Source organism: Rhinoderma darwinii, chromosome 13 (assembly GCF_050947455.1).
Source record: "Rhinoderma darwinii isolate aRhiDar2 chromosome 13, aRhiDar2.hap1, whole genome shotgun sequence".
Taxonomy (NCBI): Eukaryota; Metazoa; Chordata; class Amphibia; order Anura; family Rhinodermatidae; genus Rhinoderma; species Rhinoderma darwinii.
The window spans coordinates 14,048,555-14,070,674 of NC_134699.1; the positions used below are offsets into that span (position 1 = coordinate 14,048,555).

At 42.4% G+C, this 22,120-nt stretch overlaps 2 protein-coding genes across 3 annotated transcripts in view; one reads left to right on the forward strand and one right to left on the reverse strand.

The window, feature by feature from the left end:
• The window catches only part of LIMD2 (LIM domain containing 2), a 46,397-nt gene that overhangs the window by 18,240 nt on the left and 6,037 nt on the right, over positions 1–22,120 (reverse strand). The window contains exon 1 of one of the 2 annotated variants that reach the window (XM_075846983.1): positions 12,778–13,079. The exons of the other annotated variant lie outside the window; for it this stretch is intronic. The gene's annotated coding sequence lies outside the window, so the exon portion shown is untranslated. Of the gene's footprint in view, positions 1–12,777; positions 13,080–22,120 lie in introns of those variants that run through there. 2 annotated transcript variants of the gene reach the window in all.
• RNF113A (ring finger protein 113A) lies at positions 12,881–21,747 on the forward strand. The gene is made up of 10 exons (XM_075846972.1): positions 12,881–13,063; positions 14,106–14,191; positions 14,726–14,827; positions 15,660–15,767; positions 16,103–16,212; positions 17,344–17,450; positions 17,961–18,050; positions 19,341–19,434; positions 19,764–19,870; positions 21,601–21,747. The coding sequence occupies exons 1-10, from the start codon at positions 12,913–12,915 to the stop codon at positions 21,672–21,674; spliced, it is 1,029 nt and encodes a 342-aa protein (XP_075703087.1). The 5' UTR covers positions 12,881–12,912; the 3' UTR covers positions 21,675–21,747.

The window sequence follows — 22,120 nt, forward strand, 5'->3', positions numbered from 1 at the left end:
TACATGTACCGTCACTTTAAAGAAGGAAATTTGGTAATTGATCTATGATGAAATAAAATTTAGCGCCTTTGAACTTAGGTTTACCCAGTTGCTTGTGGTCACTCCCACTGTAACCCGCGCCTCCTCATACCCACTGCAATATCTACCAACCCTTCCTCTTCAGCCCTCCTTTTCTTCACTTCTGCTTTGCACAGCTCCTTACAAGACACATGCAGACACAGTGTGAATTCTTTTTTTTTTAGAAAAGGGGAACTATTCAACAGACTGCAAGAAAGTTTTCCCAGCCCAAAAAATTTAAAAAAAGCCATTCTCCACCTAAATTTACGTTCTCAGAAAAATGGTTAAATGATTGTCCAGGATTAGAAAAACATCTCTGCTTTCTTTCAAAAACAGCGCCACTCGTGTCCATGGGTATTGTCTGCAATACCAGACACAACCCATAGACAGGTGTGGCGCCGTATTTTTGATGAAGGCAAACAAGTTTTTCTAATCCTGCTATACGTGCCGTCAAGCCTCCGTGCCCATAACTCAGTATCTTTAGAGATAATTTTGGTAAAGACTTTAGAACTATGAAACCAACTGGCTGCTTGGGCTGTGCTGCCTGGCAAACACACTGAAAGGCTTTGGTTGTTAAGCAGTGTATCCCTAGCAACCAGCCTGTCAGACATGTCACACACTCCTTTAGCACATATCGGTCTTACACGCAGCCGACAAAATTCTCTTATTTGGGGTATCAATACATGTTTATATCTGCGCTGCTACAGACAAGCCTCAGTCGCATGGGAGACTGGATCGATGCTGCCTCAATGGCGCCAGGTAACCCTGCTGTGCACTGGGATAATCCAGGTCAACTGCATCACGTCTCTGCTTCACTGTGCGGCACATGGTTAGTGAATGGGCAACAATCGGTGCAATGAGGACCAATATCTTATAATGCTACGGCCCTTTTACATCGGCGAACGCTCGTTCCCGATCATTGCACTGTGTAAACAGCGATCAGCAACGCATACATTCAGACGATTGCTCCGTTTGAATGGAGCAGACGAGCGCCAATCGAAAGGCTGGACCGTTAATCAGCGCTCGTTACCGTCCAGGAAACCTGGCCGTGTAAAAGGAGCCTAAGGGGAATTCTCATATGGCCTTATTTAGGGTCTGCGTTACATCTGAATATTTCTTGCTGAAGTAGATCCCATCAGTGGACAGCCCTACATTTTCTACTTTCCTCTAATGGGATCAGCTCAGGTTCTGTCAAGAAATATAAAGATGTAATGATGGGCGCAAATATAGCCGATCGAATGGTGCAAATAACTGAGAAGATAAATCAGGCCTTGGTAATGCTATAGTAAAGTAAGATCAATAAAGCCAGGGTCCCACAGCACGAAAAACAAAACGTAGACGCCGTAATCTGCCATGTGCACGGAGACGAAGGCAAAATAAAGCGGTTTTAACAGACGTGTGAACCCAGCCTAAGGCCACTTTGCACACGGCCATGCCCGTGAGCACGGCTGGCCGCCGACTGCCGTGGGCCACATTTTCGTGCCGTGCTCCCGTACAAAGTATGGGGGCACGGCCCGTAAGGATCGAAAAGTAGGACATGCTCCATAATTCCTGGTGACAGACTCCCTTTAAATACAGAGCACAGCAGACAGGATAGTCTTATCCAAGAACAATATGGGCAGCACAGCAGAACAAAAACCTCCAGCGTATCAGGGTGCAGGGATCAGACTTGTAAATACCCAAACGGAAACAAAAAAATGGAAAAAGAGACAGCACTCCAAAGATCGTATCAAATTAGATTAATTTATTCACCCATCAGTGCAAAACGATTAAAGTATCTAAGCCGATCATGCGATACTCTCTGTTGGTCCCTGTATCTAAGCCTATCATGCGATACTCTCTGCTGGTCCCTGTATCTAAGCCTATCATGTGATTCATTTATTCACCCATCAGTGCAGTAGGCTGCAACGTTTCAGCTGCTCAATGCGGCCTTTGCCCAGCAATATAACGCAGACGGTCAGTGCATTTATACAGCCCACAATGAGGAGTGATCATCAAAATTTACATCTGGTAAAAGTTAAAGTTTAAGTGAACAATCGACTGATCCTACATAATCCATAGTGTCCGTGTCCTAATATTTGTAAACGTATATATACACGTGAGAATGTAAAAAAGAAAGTGACAAAAAAAAACAACCTCACGATTCTCTAAATCATAATCCATATTATATAAGAGCTGTAGACTTCATGTGTATGGAAGTAACGCAACTCATATGTAATCACCGACACTCACCCGAAACGAAGGAACATAGCGCTCGCGGGTATAATGCGTCACACGAACAACTCGGCGTCTATGAAACCTGAATGCGCATGCCTAGTAATTGGTCATGTGATAAAGGTATCACATGATTGGCTGTCAAAACAGCCCAGTGTTAGCGTCTATCGGGACCACTAGCAACCCAATGTAAAATAGGCCGCGCGTGCGTAAACGAGAGCCGTAGGTAAGTGAAGACACTAGAGGAAAGCACAAGGAGATGAGCGGATGGTCATATCGTATTCTAAGTCCATCACCATCATCGGATTTCATTGACTCGACATTCAATGCCCAACTAAGGCGCAAGTCTAATATCCTAGCAAGATACAGCGATGAGAAACTCGCGCTATAAAACTTATGCCGAGATCATAAAGGGTTCTACTGATCCGAAAGAGAAAGGTGGACAAATCCAAACAGATCTAATAATATCACACGTGCAGCCCCATAATAACCTGATGAAAACGGGATGATAATCAACATATAGGTCCGTAAATATAACCCTCAACTCAAATGTATCCCTCGGCTTGGGCCAGTGTTCAGCGAAGTAATCCAATTCCAATTAGATGTAGACAAACCTACAGAATAAAAAATAATAAAAATTAATAAAAAAGAATAAGTAATCAAAAAAGGCGTAAGGTCTTAAAAAGATACCATATAAAAAGTCCAAGCCAGTGTACATAAACCCCTAATAAAAAGTACAATAAACCTTACTACTTAAGGGGACAATGTAGAATAATGTCAATGAATGGTAATCCGGAGAGTAACTACATCCCCCGTCCGCCAAGAAAAAACATCCTACAAAAACGCTTTCAAATTATACTCAAAATTGAGTCCATTGGGTTGTAACGTATTGAGTTTACTAATCCACTCAGCCTCCCTTCTCTTGAGCAATTTCTCCCTATCGCCACCTCTCCGGAGTGGGGGTATATGGTCAATAATCCAGAAAAGAGGCTGATTAACCCTATGGTGGGCTTCACAGAAGTGTCTGGGAATCGGTAGTTCGATCTTATTTGTATTAATGGTAGATTTATGTGTATTGAGCCTAATCCTACATTCAGTGGTCGTCTCCCCAACGTATACAAGTTTACACGGGCACATAAGAATATAAATAACAAAATCCAATCTACAGGTCAAGTAATGCCTAATCCTATAGGTCCTACCAGTAGTTGGATGTGTAAAGGAATCTCCCTTACACATCAAGCCACAGTTGGCACAGCCCAAACAAGGATAACATCCACTACGGGCGATAAAATCCTGCCTATCGGACCTACCACTGCCCTTCGGGCCTATATCAGTCTTCACCAATCTGTCCTTCAAATTAGATGATCTCCTATAAGAGAATACGGGGGATTTTAAATGAAGGAATATCATAGAAATTTCCCAGCATGGGCCAATGTCTACATATAACTTGCATAATTTGTGGGCTATATACATCATAAGTGGTGACACAAGGAATACGCTTTTCCTTATTAGAACATGTGGTGTCCCTTATCCTGTCCTTCAATATTCCTTACTCTGGCAATGTGAGATCTAATTAGTTTATCGGGATAACCCCTAAACCGGAATTTCTCTCCCATATCGTTCAACCGATCAGTCATCGTGGACTCGTCATCGACAATCCTTTTAATTCTCAACATTTGACTAAATGGAAGAGATTTAACCATTCTTCTTGGATGTTGGCTCGCATACCTTAATAGACTATTACGATCTGTACTTTTTATGAAGAGATCTGTCACTAGACGGTCATTTTTAACAAAAACAGTAGTATCTAGGAATTGTATGGACTCAGTAGAGCTAACCATAGTGAATTTAATATCATGGTCCATTCTATTCAGATCCACGAAAAAATCTTGTAGAAAATCCTGTGTCAGTCCAAACGAGGAATATGTTGTCTATCGCCACCATCCCAATACATTAGAAAAATGGTGGGGCACAAGAGACGACAGATTCCTCAAGGTCCGCCATATAAATGTTGGCATAAGTGGGGGCCATGTTAGACTCCATGGCGGTTCCTTTTAATTGAACAAAAAAATGATCCCCAAATAAAAAGTAATTGCAAGTAAGAATAGTTTCCATAGACCCAGAGCAAATTCCTTACAATCGGGAGAGTAATCTGTGGTATCCAAGGCTTTTTTGACACTCAATAACCCCCTCCCATGATTAATGGAGGTATATAATGAAGTCATATCAAATGAAACTAAAATGGCTCCCTTCGGTATAATTGAGTCATGAATTTTAGATAAAAAATCAGCTGCGTCCCTAACAGAAGACTTGGCTATCGTGGCTGAATTCCTTAGGAGTTTATCCGAAAAAATTGCTGAAGGACTGAATATAGAATTTCTTCCTGATACAATCGGACGCCCTGGTGGATTATGCAAATCCTTGTGTATCTTCGGGAGGCAGTATATAAGGGGGGTAACTGGATGTTTAGGTAATAAGAAATCATGTAACTCTTTATCTACCAGGTCAAGTGCATAAGCGTTATCGACTTAATATTTAAAGTCTAGCTAAACGTTTGACAAACTTCTGACATGCCCTGGTGACATGTCAGAAGTTTGGATTGGTGGGAGTCCGAGCATTGAGACCCCCACCAATCACTAGAACGAAGCAGCTGAAGCACTCGTGTGAGCGCTCAGCCACTTCGTGTCTATTCAGCTCTTTCCGGAAAGCCGATGTATCGGAGTACGGGCTAATAGACGTTCTATTGAGTCTGTACACGATACATTTATTTCCGGAAACAGCCGAACAGACACGAAGCGGCGGAGCGCTCACACGAGCACTTCAGGTGCTTCGTTCTAGCGATTGGTAGGGGTCTCAGTGCTGGGACCCACACAAATCCAAACTTCTGGCATGTCACTAGGACATGTCAGAAGTTTGTCAAACGTCTTGCTACACTTTAAGCTTCCTCATGAACTCAAATTTCGGGTCTCCATTAACTTTCCTGTAAAGTTCAGGATCATACAGCTGTTTCTGCAATTCATCAACATATAACTGACGGTCCATAACGACGATCCCACCGCCTTGATCAGCGGGTTTGATAACAAGATGGTCGTTATGGACCAGCTCCTGCAATGCCGCAATCTGTTCTCGTGTTAAATAAGGGCGAAACAAAGGTTCAACATCGTTAAACGCGCTTGTCTTTAATGTGCAAATATCTTTTTTGACAGAAGAGATAAAACCGTCTAATACATCAGAATTAACCACAGGTGTAAAATCGCTCTTATTAAAGAGCCCACATTTCTTTAATCAGAGTTCAGGTGTTGGTGAAAACACTAGATTCGAAGGTTGTTGTTTCTCAGAAAACCACAATTTGAGTTTAATCGACCTAAAAAAACAAGTGTAAGTCAATGTCAAGTTGACACCAGTCCGTGACGGACACTGCACAAAAGGAAAGTCCTTTACCCAATAGGGTCATTTGTGTAGGGGATAAAGTGCGCAAAGATATATTTACCACCAATGATCGCATCTATTTCTTCTGTGCTCCCACATATTTCATGGACCTTCCGCTTCTGGTTTTCTGACTTTCGGCGGTGGCGTCTCCTGCCCCTTCTGGTACGGCGTTTCTCTCTGACATAACCGCCATTGGTACGTCTAAAAAATCAACGGTTGTTGACTGATTAATCTTCTTATTTCTAGTAGATCTTTTATTGCCATCGTTATTTGTTTTCACATTTTTATTATCGTTGGCCTGCCAGTTGTAAACATGTCCAGAGTTATAATCCTCATGGTCACGGCACCATTTATGTCTTTTGGCCTCTTCCTGTCCAGATAGAAATTTGGCCATCTGTTGTGTTACTCGATCTTTATAACCGAGTAATTCACTCGGTTTCATAACTGACGTTTGCTTCTGTTCACACTGGTTGAGTTTAAGAGCAGTAAGCCCAATCTTCTTCTGTAGAAACTCAACATTTAAAAGTATTATGTCCAAGGCGAATTTGTTAGATAGACCTTCAAAACTAAAACAAAAATCTGATTTTTGTTCTCGTTTTGAAGGTCTATCTAACAAATACGCCTTGGACATAATACTTTTAAATGTTGAGTTTCTACAGAAGATTGGGCTTACCGCTCTTAAGGCTCTGTCACCAGATTATAAATGCCCTGTCTCCTACATAATCTGATCGGCGCTGTAATGTAGATAATAACAGTGGTTTTTATTTTGAAAAACGATCATTTTTGAGCAAGTTATGAGCAATTTTAGATTTATGCTAATTAGTTTCTTAATAGACAACTGGGCGTGTTTTTTACTTTTTACCAACTGGGCGTTATACAGAGGAGTGTATGAGGCTGACCAATCAGTGACCAATCAGCGTCATACACTTCTCATTGTAACAATGGGCTGGAACAATGAGAAGTGTATGACGCTGATTGGTCACTGATTGGTCAGCCTCATACACTCCTCTGTACAACACCCAGTTGGTAAAAAGTAAAAAACACGCCCAGTTGTCTATTAAGAAACTAATTAGCATAAATCTAAAATTGCTCATAACTTGCTCAAAAATGATCGTTTTTCAAAATAAAAACCACTGTTATCTACATTACAGCGCCGATCAGATTATGTAGGAGACAGGGCATTTATAATCTGGTGACAGAGCCTCATTACACTCAACCAGTGTGAACAGAAGCAAACGTCAGTTATGGAACCGAGTGAATTACTCGGTTATAAAGATCGAGTAACACAACAGATGGCCAAATTTCAATCTGGACAGGAAGAGGCCAAAAGACATAAATGGCGCCGTGACCATGAGGATTATAACTCTGGACATGTTTACAGCTGGCAGGTCAACGATAATAAAAATGTAAAAACAAATAGCGATGGAATTAAAGATCTACTAGAAATAAGATTAATCAGTCAACAACCGTTGATTTTTTAGACGTACCAATGACTGTAACGTCAGAGAGAAACGCCGTACCAGAAGGGGCAGGAGACGCCACCGCCGAAAGTCAGAAAACAAGGAGCGGAAGGTCCATGAAATATGTGGGAGCACAGAAGAAATAGATGCGATCATTGGTGGTAAATATATCTTTGCGCACTTTATCCCCTACACAAATGACCCTATTGGGTAAAGGACTTTCCTTTTGTGCAGTGTCCGTCACGGACTGGTGTCAACTTGACATTGACTTACACTTTTTTTTTTAGGTCGATTAAACTCAAATTGTGGTTTTCTGAGAAACAACAACCTTCGAATCTAGTGTTTTCACCAACACCTGAACTCTGTTTAAAGAAATGTGGGCTCTTTAATAAGAGCGATTTTATACCTGTGGTTAATTCTGATGTATTAGACGTTTTTATCTCTTCTGTCCAAAAAGATATTTGCACATTAAAGACAAGCGCGTTTAACGATGGTGAACCTTTGAATCGCCCTTATTTGACACGAGAACAGATTGTGGCATTGCAGGAGCTGGTCCATAACGACCATCTTGTTATCAAACATGCTGATAAAGGCGGTGGGATCGTCGTTATGGACCGTCAGTTATATGTTGATGAATTGCAGAAACAGCTGTATGATCCTGAGCTTTACAGGAAAGTTAATGGAGACCCAAAATTTGAGTTCATGAGGAAGCGTAAATATTAAGTCGATAACGCTTATGCACTTGACCAGGTAGATAAAGAGTTACATGATTTCTTATTGCCTAAACATCCAGTTACCCCCCTTATATACTGCCTCCCGAAGATACACAAGGATTTGCATAATCCACCAGGACGTCCGATTGTATCAGGAAGAAATTCTATATTCAGTCCTTCAGCAATTTTTTCGGATAAACTCCTAAGGAATTCAGCCACGATAGCCAAGTCTTGTGTTAGGGACACAGCTGATTTTTTTATCTAAATTTCATGACTCAATTATACCGAAGGGAGCATTTTGGTTTCATTTGATGTGACTTCATTATATACCTCCATTAATCATGGGAGGGGGTTATTGAGTGTCAAAAAAGCCTTGGATACCACAGATTACTCTCCCGATTGTAAGGAATTTGCTCTGGGTCTATGGAAACTATTCTTACTTGCAATTACTTTTTATTTGGGGATCATTTTTCTGTTCAATTAAAAGGTACCGCCATGGGGTCGAACATGGCCCCCACTTATGCCAACATTTATATGGCGGACCTTGAGGAATCTGTCGTCTCTGTGTCCCACCATTTTTCTAATGTATTGGGATGGTGGCGATAGACGACATATTCCTCATTTGGACTGACACAGGATTCTCTACAAGATTTTTTTGTGGATCTTAATTGAATGGACCATGATATTAAATTCACTATGGTTAGCTCTACTGAGTCCATACAATTCCTAGATACTACTGTTTTTGTTAAAAATGACCGTCTAGTGACAGATCTCTTCATAAAAAGTACAGATCGTAATAGTCTATTAAGGTATGCGAGCCAACATCCAAGAAGAATGGTTAGATCTCTTCCATTTAGTCAAATGTTGAGAATTTAAAGGATTGTCGATGACGAGTCCACGATGACTGATCGGTTGAACGATATGGGAGAGAAATTCCGGTTTAGGGGTTATCCCAATAAACTAATTAGATCTCACATTGCCAGAGTAAGGAATATTGAAGGACAGGATAAGGGACACCACATGTTCTAATAAGGAAAAGCGTATTCCTTGTGTCACCACTTATGATGTACATAGCTCACAAATTATGCAAGTTATATGTAGACATTGGCCCATGCTGGGAAATTTCTATGATATTCCTTCATTTAAAATCCCCCCTATTCTCTTATAGGAGATCATCTAATTTGAAGGACAGATTGGTGAAGACTGATATAGGCCCTAAGGGCAGTGATAGGTCCGATAGGCAGGATTTTATCGCCAGTAGTGGTTGTTATCCTTGTTTGGGCTGTGCCAACTGTGGCTTGATGTGTAAGGGAGATTCCTTTACACATCCAACTACTGGTAGGACCTATAGGATTAGGCATTACTTGACCTGTAGATCGGATTTTGTTATTTATATTCTTATGTGCCCGTGTAAACTTGTATACGTTGGGGAGACGACCACTGAATGTAGGATTAGGCTCAATACACATAAATCTACCATTAATACAAATAAGATCGAACTACCGATTCCCAGACACTTCTGTGAAGCCCACCATAGGGTTAATCAGCTTCTTTTCTGGATTATTGACCATATACCCCCACTCCGGAGAGGTGGCGATAGGGAGAAATTGCTCAAGAGAAGGGAGGCTGAGTGGATTAGTAAACTCAATACGTTCCAACCCAATGGACTCAATTTTGAGTATAATCTTAAAGCGTTTTTGTAAGATGTTTTTTCTTGGTGGACGGGGGATGTAGTTACTCTCCGGATTACCATTCATTGACATTATTCTACATTGTCCCCTTAAGTAGTAAGGTTTATTGTACTTTTTATTAGGGGTTTATGTACACTTGTTTGGACTTTTTATATGGTATCTTTTTAAGACCTTACGCCTTTTTTGATTACTTATTCTTTTTTATTATTTAATTTTTATTATTATTTTTTATTCTGTAGGTTTGTCTACATCTAATTGGAATTGGATTACTTCGCTGAACACTGGCCCAAGCCGAGGGATACATTTGAGTTGAGGGTTATATTTACGGACCTATATGTTGATTATCATCCCGTTTTCATCAGGTTATTATGGGGCTGCACGTGTGATATTATTAGATCTGTTTGGATTTGTCCACCTTTCTCTTTCGGATCAGTAGAACCCTTTATGATCTCAGCATAAGTTTTATAGCGCGAGTTTCTCATCGCTGTATCTTGCTAGGATATTAGACTTTCGCCTTAATTGGGCACTGAATGTCGAGTCAATGAAATCCGATGATGGTGATGATGGACCATCCGCTCATCTCCTTGTGCTTTCCTCTAGTGTCTTCACTTACCTACGGCTCTCGTTTACCCACGCGCGGCCTATTTTACATTGGGTTGCTAGTCATCTCGATAGACGCCAACACTGGGCTGTTTAGATAGCCAATCATGTGATACCTTTATCACATGACCAATTACTAGGCATGCGCATTCAGGTTTCATAGACGCCGGAGTTGTTCGTGTGACGCATTATACCCGCGAGCGCTAAGTTCCTTCGTTTCGGGTGAGTGTCAGTGATTATATAGGAGTTGCGTTACTTCCATACACATGAAGTCTACAGCTCTTATAGAACATGGATTATGATTTAGAGAATCGTGAGGTTGTTTTTGTTGTCACTTTCTTTATTACATTCTCACGTGTATATATAATGTTTACCAATATTAGGACACGGACACTATGGATTATGTAGGATCAGTCGATTGTTCACTTAAACTTTAACTTTTATCAGATGTCAATTTTGATGATCACTCCTCATTGTGGGCTGTATAAATGCACTGCCCGTCTGCGTTATATTGCTGGACAAAGGCCGCATTGAGCAGCTGAAACGTTGCATCCTACTGCACTGATGGGTGAATAAATGAATCACATGATAGGCTTAGATACAGGGACCAGCAGAGAGTATCGCATGATAGGCTTAGATACAGGGACCAACAGAGAGTATCGCATGACGGGCTTAGATACAGGGACCAGAGGAGAGTATCGCATGACGGGCTTAGATACAGGGACCAGCAGAGAATATCGCATGATGGGCTTAGATACAAGGCCCAGCGCACAGTATCACGCATGATAGGCTTAGATACAGGGCCCAGCAGACAGTATCACACATGATAGGATTAGATACAGGGCCCAGCAGACAGTATCACACATGATAGGATTAGATACAGGGCCCAGCAGACAGTATCACACATGATAGGATTAGATACAGGGCCCAGCAGACAGTATCACACATGATAGGATTAGATACAGGGCCCAGCAGACAGTATCACACATGATTAGCTTAAATACAGGGCCCAGCAGACAGTATCGCACATGATAGGATTGGATACAGGGCCCAGCAGACAGTATAGCACATGATAAGCTTAGATACCATGCCCAGCAGACAGTATCACACATGATTAGCTTAAATACAGGGCCTAGCAGACAGTATCACACATAAGCTTAGATACAGGGCCCAGCAGACAGTATCACACATGATAAGCTTAGATATCAGGCCCAGCAGACCGTATCACACATGATTAGCTTAGATACAGGGCCCAGCAGACAGTATCACACATGATTAGCTTAAATACAGGGCCCAGCAGACAGTATCACACATGATTAGCTTAGATACATGGCCCAGCAGACAGTATCACACATGATAAGCTTAGATATCAGACCCAGCAGACAGTATCACACAAGCTTAGATACAGGACCCAGCAGACAGTATCACACATGATAGGCTTAGATACTTATCCTCCTCGCTGCTGAGCCAGGTCCTCTTCATCACCGGGCGCAGCGCGAGTCCTGAAGTCTTTCTTTATTACGACGTTGTGCGCGGCACACATAACGTCATGATGATGATAAGCGTCTGGACCCGCGCTGCGCCCGGACCGGATTCAGGAGCAAGGTGGGTAAGTATACTGATACTGGAGTAAGGGCGGATACGCTGTGTACTTTTACGCAGTGTATCCGCCCTGTGTGAACAGAGCTATAGGGTCCGATGGAACAGGCCACAATTTTTTTAGTACGAAATCCTTGCATTCTAAACCGGAGCTACGGAGAAGGCGTCCTGCACCACTGTGGAAGCTCTATGGTCACGTTTTCTTATATTTGAATCAGTGTAAAAAATAAACACCCCAAATCTGTCATTAATTTCTATGGAAATCAGAGGCATTTTCTCTCAGGACAGATTTTTCGGCTCGCTGAAAACAAAAACCGTCCTGATCTCTATGGGGCAGATTCTGCTCTTGAACCAATTAGGCTATGTTCACACGGACTATTTTGCAGGCGGAATTTCCTCTCCCTGCGCGCTGATTTTCGCTGCGTTTTTCACCCGCGGCCATTGGGCGCTGCGGGCATAAAACACCGCGAAATACGCTTTCTCTGCCTCCCATTGAAGTCAATGGGAGGTCAGAGGTGGAAACGCCCGAAGATAGGGCATGTCGCTTCTTTCTCCCGCGAGCGGTAAAACCGCCCCCGCCTCCCATTGAAATTGACGGGAGGCATTTTCGGGCCGTTTTTGACGAGCTTTTTGGCACGGTTTCCGCGTCAAAAAACTCCGTGTGAACTTAGCCTAAAAAAAAAACAACAAACGCTAGCAGATTTTGCAGATTAATTTAAAAAAAAAAAAATACCTCAAAAGCAGCCTCCAAAATCATGAAGGGAATTTGGAGGCAAATGTTTCCTGTTTGATGAAAGCCAACATACAGCTTTGTAAAAAACGGAGCCATAATACGGCCGTGTTCATGAGTCATTGAATATGGGACTATACAAAAAAATAAATAAATAATGTGACAAAGTAAATAAGCAAAAACTATTCTGCTGATAATATTTTTACTATATAACTGGTACACAGTAACCTCTTCCTCAGTCATAAATAAATACATATAGAAAAACGCCGTCCATGCAGCTCTACCTGCGTTTGTCCATGCTTTGCTTCTTCCAGGTTGTTGCAATACTAGCAGCCTGCAGATGTCGACATTCTGATTTCAGTCTCCTCCACTCACTCTATCCACCTGCTGCTCTATGGTCCCGTGACGTCACTAAATCCATGGTAGACACACCAGACGGTGCTAGAAACGTAAAGATGGCTGACCCGGGCTCCCCGGTAACGGAGGATTCTAAGACCCCGGTGTGCAGTTTTGTGTTTAAGAAAACGACTAGAAAATTCGCCGGACGGAAGCGGAGAGACGAGGATAGGGGTGAGAGTAACGGCTGGAAACCTGTGTCAAGGGATTCTGGGAAAATACAGGAAGGGGGCGCGCGCGCGCCCGGCCTGGTTTTAAAGGGACCTAGAAATCCTTGATTTGTGATCTTGTCAGGCTGTGATTCTATACGGTGTGTCATTTCTATCCGTTTCTTGGAAAGCTGGGTGATAAACAATATGGCTGCCATTGTGGGTCACACAGTAGTTGTCACCCAGGTTTCAAACAACTCCGAATGGCAAATTTTTCTATGACTTTGCATCTTCCTATTTCTTTATTGTTTCAATGTGCAGATCTAATCCAGGGGTCATGAAACTACAGCTCCCAGCATGCACTTCGAGCCAAAGGCTTTATTATACCCGCGAAAGACTGTCAGGGCATGCTGGGAATTGTAGTTTTACAACAGCTGGAGTGCCGAAGGTGGTTGACCCCTGCCTAATACTCTGACAACTGAGGGTTTGCTTCAATTGTATCCAGTCTGGGCCTCATGCCCACTTCAGTTTTATTCGTCAGGGTGCTATCCGTTTTTTCAACGGATAGCACCCTGACACATTCATTTCAATGGGGCCATGCAAACTTCCGTTGTTTTAACGGAACCGTGTGACCGTTCCGTCAAAAACAGCTCCATATTTTGAGACGTTGTTTTTATTTTGTGTGTGCACATACCCTTAGGTACCTCTAACGGAACCGCTTAGCGGAAACGAATGGTGATGTGAACAGGCCCTTAGTCTCCTGTCCAGCTTGTTACAATGTGTCAGGCATAATGTATCAATCTGAAGACTAGGTTGTTTTGCTTAGCCTGGATGCAATTGTAACAAAGGCTCAGCAGTTAGAAATATGAGGTCGGGATGTAAAGGTTACCGTTCACTGACTGCAAGCAGAAATGTTGAAAATGGTAAGGAACTGGGATTTTCCTTTGTTCTATATATATATATTCTGGAAACCCCTTTTTGTGCTACATATATGACCCTCTTGCTTGTCCTACACGCTGTCGCTTATATCCGTGCTGTATCTGACTATTTTACCATTGTCTCTGCAGAGAGCAGCGAAGAAGAAAAACATAAGGAGGAAGCGTCTGTGATCAGGAGGAAGAAGCGGGAGATAGTCAATCCAATGGTGCAGAAGGTAGCGGGACCCCCTGTTATCCGCTTATTTGACCTGGGACCCTTCTAACAAAAAACGAATTGCTCTAAGCATACAACACATTTTATATATAAGCCCAAAAAAGGAAACCTTTTTAATAGCTTACTCCTGTGCCGAGTGACTTTACATGGCTAACCTGCAGTTGAAGTACTGCTAAGTCATCATGGCAACACTACCTGTCATGTGGTTATTTTGTGGCTCTAAATCACCATCTACATCAATGTATACACATAACTGCTCTATTCAAGCCAGTTAGGGCGTGGACATTGATGTGGATGGTGATTTGAATCTACACAATTTTCCTATGACAAGGCCAAAACAGGAAGTGTTGTCGTGAGGACCTTGTAGTCGTTCAATTGCAGACCTGCCGCATGGAGCAAAGATTACTCATTGCAGCAGTAAGCTATTAAAACACTCCGGTTTTAAACGTGAACAGGCAGCAGGATGGTAAAAAGCGTGGCCGGTTTAGCACTTTCATTGTTTTGTAGTATTAATTACATCTCCTTCTTTTTCCAGACAAAGCAAAGAGTGAAGGAGGCGGATTCAAAGGCGAGCAGCAGCGATGAGGAGAAGTCCTCCAGCTCCATAAGTGTGACTTATAAATCGACACGGTCCGCGGTAAGATCATCCTCACTCCTATACACGGTCTATTCTACCCTGATATCTCACCTAGTAACATTCTCATCCTGCCCACATCTGACCATTTAAAGGGAAACTGTCAGTAGGTTTGGAGCCACTAAACTATCAGCATGTTATACAGCTGGGTTTTACCCTTCCAAACATGCTGCATCAATACTGTCAGTTTCGGCAATAGTTAAAGCACTAAGGCCTCATGCACATGGCCGTGCCCGTAATCACGGTCCGCGATTATGGGCACGGCTGGCCGCGGGCAGCCAACCGCATTTTCTGCCCATGCTCCCATAGAACGGTCCGTAAAAAGCAAAAAATAGGACGCGTTCTATCTTTTGCAGGGGCCTTCTACGGCCCGAACACCTTCCCGTAAATATATGGGAAGATGTCCGTGGTCAATAGAAGTGAATTGATCCGTAATTACGTTCTGCAATTACGGACAAATTCTACAATCTGGTGCATGTGGCCTTACAAATTAGCAAGAGGAGTTCAGGAGATGAGCTCCCCCTAGTGGTGGTTACAGGCAGACAGAATTTTATCATATAACTGAATGACTGTGTGAAGAGGATCTCGAACAGAAAAACTCAGTAACAACCCCGTAAAAACATTTATTATGATTGTATTTGGTATATATTTTTATTGTGCCTCTTGATTGATTTAAAGGTACAGTGATTTTAATATGGTCTTCCACCTCATCTCTTATTCTCTGGTATAAAGTGGCACTTTGGCTGATGTCCTTTGCTGACATGTATGTGAGATTACTATTGAGTGCATGTACGAATATGTTTCATTAAACTATTTTTCTCTGTTTCTATTGAAGAAACCTGTAGGTCCAGATGACATGGGAGCAACAGCCATCTATGAGCTGGACACCGAGAAAGACAAGGATGCACAGGCCATATTTGAAAGGAGCCAGAAAGTACAGGAGGTGAGTCGAAGCGCTTGCCAATGCAAGTGAAGCTATGCTGCCTGTGCCTTACTAGGTAGGTGGAACTACAAACCTCAGCATGACCGGACAGTGTTCATCTGGTGTCCTTTGTTATCAGATCATGCTTTAACTTGTAGTTCATTGCAGCTGGGGAACTGCTGCTTGGACAAGGCATTCAATGAATATGTATCTGTCTATTGATGTCAATGGCCAGCAATATTTGGAGAAATGTGTGGATATGGAAAACATTTCCTCTGATCATCTTATCTATACGTTAGCTGGAGCTGTTACTATTTATTACTTCTGTCATTCATTCATTTATTTTCTCACTTTAGGAAATTAAGGGAAAGGAAGACGATAAGATCTATCGTGGTCTGCACAATTACCAGAAGTTCATTAAACCTAAAGACACATCATTAGGGAACGCATCTTCCGGCATGGTCAGGTACCAATGTTCATGATGTTTCACCTGCTGAATGATACATCTAAAGTACTGGGGCGAGTTTTCGTAGTGGTCACTATTAAGATATCCCTCAGAACCCTATTCTCACTATTGGGCAGTGCACTGCTGTCTCCGACCAACTACCTAGTTATAGTTAAAGGGGCTTTTCCAACAATAACATTTATTGCTAATCCACAGGAGATGTTAGATAAATGGAGGTCTGACTGCTGGAACCGTGTTCTTACTCCCATAGGGAGTAGTATGGAGTAATGGCCAAGCACACACGCACGCAGTCCGCTACATGTAGGTCTATAGGATATAAGGAGACGGGCAATGGGGCGCTTGCTTTGCTGTTTCCATATCTCCCATAGACCTGTATGAAGCGGCAGCATACGTGATTGGCCACAGCTTCATACAAGATCTCCTCACTGCAACTGTCCTAGTGAGGAAAGACAGGGACCCTTATTATAACCATTGGCGGGGGTCCCAGCAATCAGACCTTTATCGATCTAACATTTATTGTTGACAAAACCCTTAAAGGGGTTTTCCAGTTTCTGACAACTGATGACCTATCCACCGGATAAGTGATCAGTACATGATCTGTGGGGGTCTGACACCGGGGCCCCGCAAAGATCAGCTGGTGTGGTGCCACCGTGCACCGGATGTACAAGCCGGAAGCAGTTCGCTCCGGCCACGGAATAGCGGCCGAGCTACAGTACTACAGCTCTGCTCCTATTCAAGTGAATAAGAGCAGACCTACAGTTCTGCAGCACGGCCGCTATGCTATGTACAGAGCCAACTGCTTCCGGGCTCCGTACATAGCATTATGTGCCACAACATCCGGTGCCCGCAGGTCACCGGAGCGGCTTATCGGTGCGTGGTCGGCTTGTCAGACCTGCACCGATGACATACTGATGACCTATCCGGTGGATAGGTCATCAGTTGTCAGAAGGTGGACAACCCCTTTAAATCATTAGTAGTTCTTAATGCATGATAAAGGGATCAATGAACACCAAATAGAGAATCCCTGAGTCATGCAGCTTCCCCCTCAAGCCCTGCCCTAGGCATAACACAGTGGATAGGTTTTGACCGGGGCGTTCATTTAAAGGTTTACAAATGTTATTTTCAACACAGGAAAGGGCCGATCAGGGCCCCTGAACATCTCAGAGCCACAGTGCGATGGGACTACCAGCCAGATATTTGCAAAGATTACAAGGAAACTGGATTTTGTGGCTTTGGAGGTGAGTGCCGGCAGCTGATGGTCTTCAGTTCTGAGTCTCATGGTTTACATTTATTGCTTTACTGTATTCAAAAATATACAGTAAATTTCCTTTAATCTGGCATTCAATTTATATAGAAAATCTGATAATCTGGATCTTGTTTTCAGCATACACCTGTAATATAATGTGTAAATCTCCCGAGACTGAGCAGCAAGAACCAATTAAGAAATTCCTGATTTAAAAAACAAAGCTACAGCAGATTTTGTGACAACATTTTGTCTTTCTAAAGGTGCTTATCTTTTTTTCATTCTTTTCTATGATGTGCTTATCGCACATCATGTCTAATAATTCAGTCATTTTGGTCCCTTTGATGCCAGGTTAAAGGAATTTTTCTCTTTGAAATGTCCAGTATCTTCACATTTTTATAAAATATCACCACCTAGAGGGTGGATCAGGTAATGCAGCTAAATAACATTACAGAGATTGCTCTGACAATCAATTATAGTGTCTTTTACTTTTTTTTTCTTTCAGACAGCTGTAAGTTTCTTCACGACCGATCTGACTACAAACATGGCTGGCAGCTAGAGCGAGAGCTGGAGGAGGGACGGTATGGTGCCAATGGTAAGTGGTGACTTCACTACACACACTTATAATATTGTACATTTTACACACACCCTTTCCATGCCCATTTTAAGTAAATAAAGGGGAGATGAATTGACCCCCTAACAGCATGGAGATGACGAACAAAATTAGAGAATCTGAAAGACCCCAAATAGTATAATTACTGCAGAAAACGGATGTCTTCTTTTAAAGGGGTTGTGTAGTTTAGGAAACTCTTTCATATACCCTATTAGGATACTCCGAGTTAATCTAGGGGATCCAGAGTGGAGAGTGATTACAAAGAGCATCTATCTCTCGGACCTGTCCTGTATTACACAGACAACCCATTGATATGAATGGGCACTGTGTAATGCTTAATGTCCCCAGTGGTGGCGCTGCAGGAAAATTAAACCGTTTCAGACAGGTTTCCCCAGAGATTACATCTGATCCCTGGTGGTTACAGCAGGGGGACACTTCTAACAAATGGAGATTGTCAAAAGTGGAGTACCCCTTCAACTGATTTTAGGCCAATCTGTCTGTGCCGCTGTAAAGATGTCATATTCTGTATTTTTCTGGGCCATATACGTAACATAGCTGTAGGTCAAACTAGCCATCTCCCCTGTCTCCACCAAACCAGCCATCTCCCCTGTCTCCACCAAACCAGCCATCTCCCCTGTCTCCACCAAACCAGCCATCTCCCCTGCCTCCACCGTAATGTTATCTCTATGAGGGAAGAAAGTAAGTGGCTGACAGAAAATTGCTTCTGCTTATCCTGGGGAAATAAATAGGATCATATGGTTTAAACTGCAACCCGTCCATTCCCTGTCTCCGGCCATAGTGGATGACATGCATATGCTGCCAGAAAAACTTCATGTCTGTTCTAGGCAATAACCATTTTCATCAAAGGGGTTTCCAGAAGGCGTAGGACCTGCGCCAGCGCAGATAAAGGCTTAGTAATAAGAGGAGCTCATATCCTGACTAGCACAGGTCCTGGATGTCCAGATAACTATCGCTTACACAGTGTGTTTCATTGGATGGGTCACATCACATGACCCTCCATCTCCGGCCATTTTCTGGATGGGAATGGCTTGCTGTCAGGGGAGAAAAGCTTTGCTAACCAGGAAACGTGGCTTCACAGCGTTAATAAACCGCGCAGAACTTCTAAAGAGTATAGATTAGTAAGTTGTTGGGTTTCCCACACATTTGAAAAGATTATACATAAAGCGGACAACCCCTTTAAAAAGTACTACAATGGCTTTCTACTGGATGTGTTAACCTCAGAGCTGTATTGCATTGTGGATTATTTTTCAGATGAGGAGAATTATGAAGTGAGCAGCGGTGATGAAGACCTGCCCTTTAAATGTTTCATCTGCAGAGATTCCTTCAAGAACCCCATTGTTACAAAGTAAGCGACATAGGAGAACCCTGTATGTACAGTCCAGGGCCGTCTTCTAGAATAGTCCAGTATGAGAACAAAAAGGATCAGGGGGGCTCTACGGGCTCCCCAGGACTTTAACCTACTCCCCTCCCATGACGTTGATCGTTTTTACATTCTCTCTTTACGCTGGGAGTTGTAGTCTCACAACAGCTGGAGTGCTGCAGGTTGGACACTACTGTATTATATAATAAAATCTGTAGCTGATATTTCCTCATACCACTCTAATATAAAGGGTAATCTATTATATGGATTTGGCTCATTTCCTATGAATTAATCATGATTCTTTACCTTTCCAGGTGTAAACATTATTTCTGTGAGGGTTGTGCCCTGCAGCATTATCGCAAATCCCAACGTTGCTATGTGTGTAACACGCAAACAAATGGAGTGTTCAACCCAGCTAAAGGTATGTGCGCCTGATAATAGAATATGTACAAGAAATCCATGGCTGAATAGCATTCTCTTTACATAGTAGAACATAGTTTAGGCAACATTGTAATCTACTGGGCACCATGCAATCCTTCTTGTCTCCTGTGGTGGTGCTGCACTGTGAATTTAAACACTTGCTGCCAGATTCTCCCAGAGATCAAAGCTGATCACTGGGAGCTCCAGCAGGTCGGCAACCCTTCACAGAAAAAAAAAAAAGAGGTTGTCCAAAGCAGGGAATAGTGTCAGGTTCACCACTGCAGTCCGTACAATGGAGTGATGCTTACTCACTATTTACTTTCCTCGGCGTTGGCTGCACACAGATAGGATTAGTGACTCCAACATAGTTGCATTGTTTTGTTGGAGTCTGAAATCCATCTCCTGTGTCATTAGTGGCTCATTCTCCCAAAGCTGACACTCCACTCTTGCCGGCCAACGGTCTTTTGCCACTGATTTTGGCAATTAACCCCTTAAATGCGGTGATCTGCGCATTTTAAGAGTTTCTAGCACATCGGCAGACCCCGCTCTGAAATCACAGGGTTTGCCCATGGTTAGCATGGCAACCGGAGGCAAAACAAGGGCATCCGTGTCTGCCATGGACGAAAGCTTAGCACACTTCCTGTCCCGATGCACTGTCCCCGACAGCTGACACTCCACTGTTGCCAATCAGCGGCTGATTTCGGCAATTAAACCTTCAAATGCAGCTATTGATTGTGATCGCCGCATTTAAGGGGTTTGTAGCACATCGGCAGTCCCCATGCAATCGTGGGGGTTGCTATGGCAACCGGAGGCCAGACAACGGCCTCCGGGTCTACCATGTATGGAAGCCTATGAGGACCAGCCTCTGGCTGGTCCTTGTAGACTTACTGTCAGTGTGACTGACGTCACACTAACAGTTGGAATACATTGCCCTACTAGGTAGTCTAATGTATTCTAGCAGCGATCAAAGCTGCAGGTAAAAAAAAAAATAATCTTATTATAGGAAAAAAAATTAAACCATTAAAAATAAGTACACATATTTGGTATCCCCGCGTTCGCAACGACCCAAACTATAATAATATTTTTCCATCACAGTGAACACTGAATAAAAATGAAAAACTATGGCAGCATCGCTATTTTTTGGTCACCACCCCTCCCAAGATAGAATGAAAAGTGATTAAAAAGTCGCATTTACCCTAAATTAGTACCAATAAAAACTAACACCCGCCCCGCAAAAACAAGCCCTTACACAGCTTTTTTGACTGAAAAATAAATAAGTTATGTCTCTCAGAATATGGGGACACAAAAAATTGCAGCTAAAGTTCTAAGTCTTGTAACGTCCTAGAAAAATAAAAGGAAGTGAAAAAAAACGATGCCAAACTAAAGTAGACATATGGGGGATGTAAACTAGTAACTACTTTGTGTGATATTACTATCGGTTTTACAAGTAGATACGTTAAAATTTTAGAGAAAATTTGCAAAAATTAGCATTTTTCTAAATTTAACGTATTTCACAAATAAATATTGAATTTATCGAGCTAATTTTTTCACTAACATAAAGTACAATATGTCACAAGAAAATATTCTCAGAATCGCTTGGATAGGTAAAAGCATTAAGCGAAATCTCAGATTTGGAAAAAATCATCTGTGTCCACGAGGCCAAAACAGGCTGCGTCCTAAAGGGGTTAAAAACGTAGTTACCCTTTTAATAAACAACATGTTTGTTTTTAGAATTGATTGTAAAGATGGAGAAGCACAAAGCCGAGCAAGAAGACAGTGACACCCCTGAAGAAAAACAGGGTTAGCAAGAAGATTTTCCAGCCCGCTTTTTTTTTTTTTTTTTTTTTTAATTCAATAAACTTTATATACAAATCTAAATGTTGTCTTTTTTTGTAGTGTTAAAAAAATAAATTAAAAAAAAATCACTTAATATATATAGAATTCCTATAGGACAGGGGTCAACAACCTTCGGCACTCCAGCTGTTGTGAAACTACAACTCCCAGCATCCAAAGGCCTTATTATTCAAACCAAAGGCTGTCAGGGCATGCTGGTATTTGTTGCGTCACAACAGCTGGAGTGCGAAGGCTGCGGACTCCTGCTCTAGGATATTGATTGAGCTATAAATATAAGGTGTAGGAGGGTGGTCAGACTTCCAAGGACTTTATGCCAACACACACAACAGTATTTCAAAGCCAAAAAAGAGGTGCAAACCTTTCCATTATACCTTTTCTCTGTGTAGGTTGCACTGCT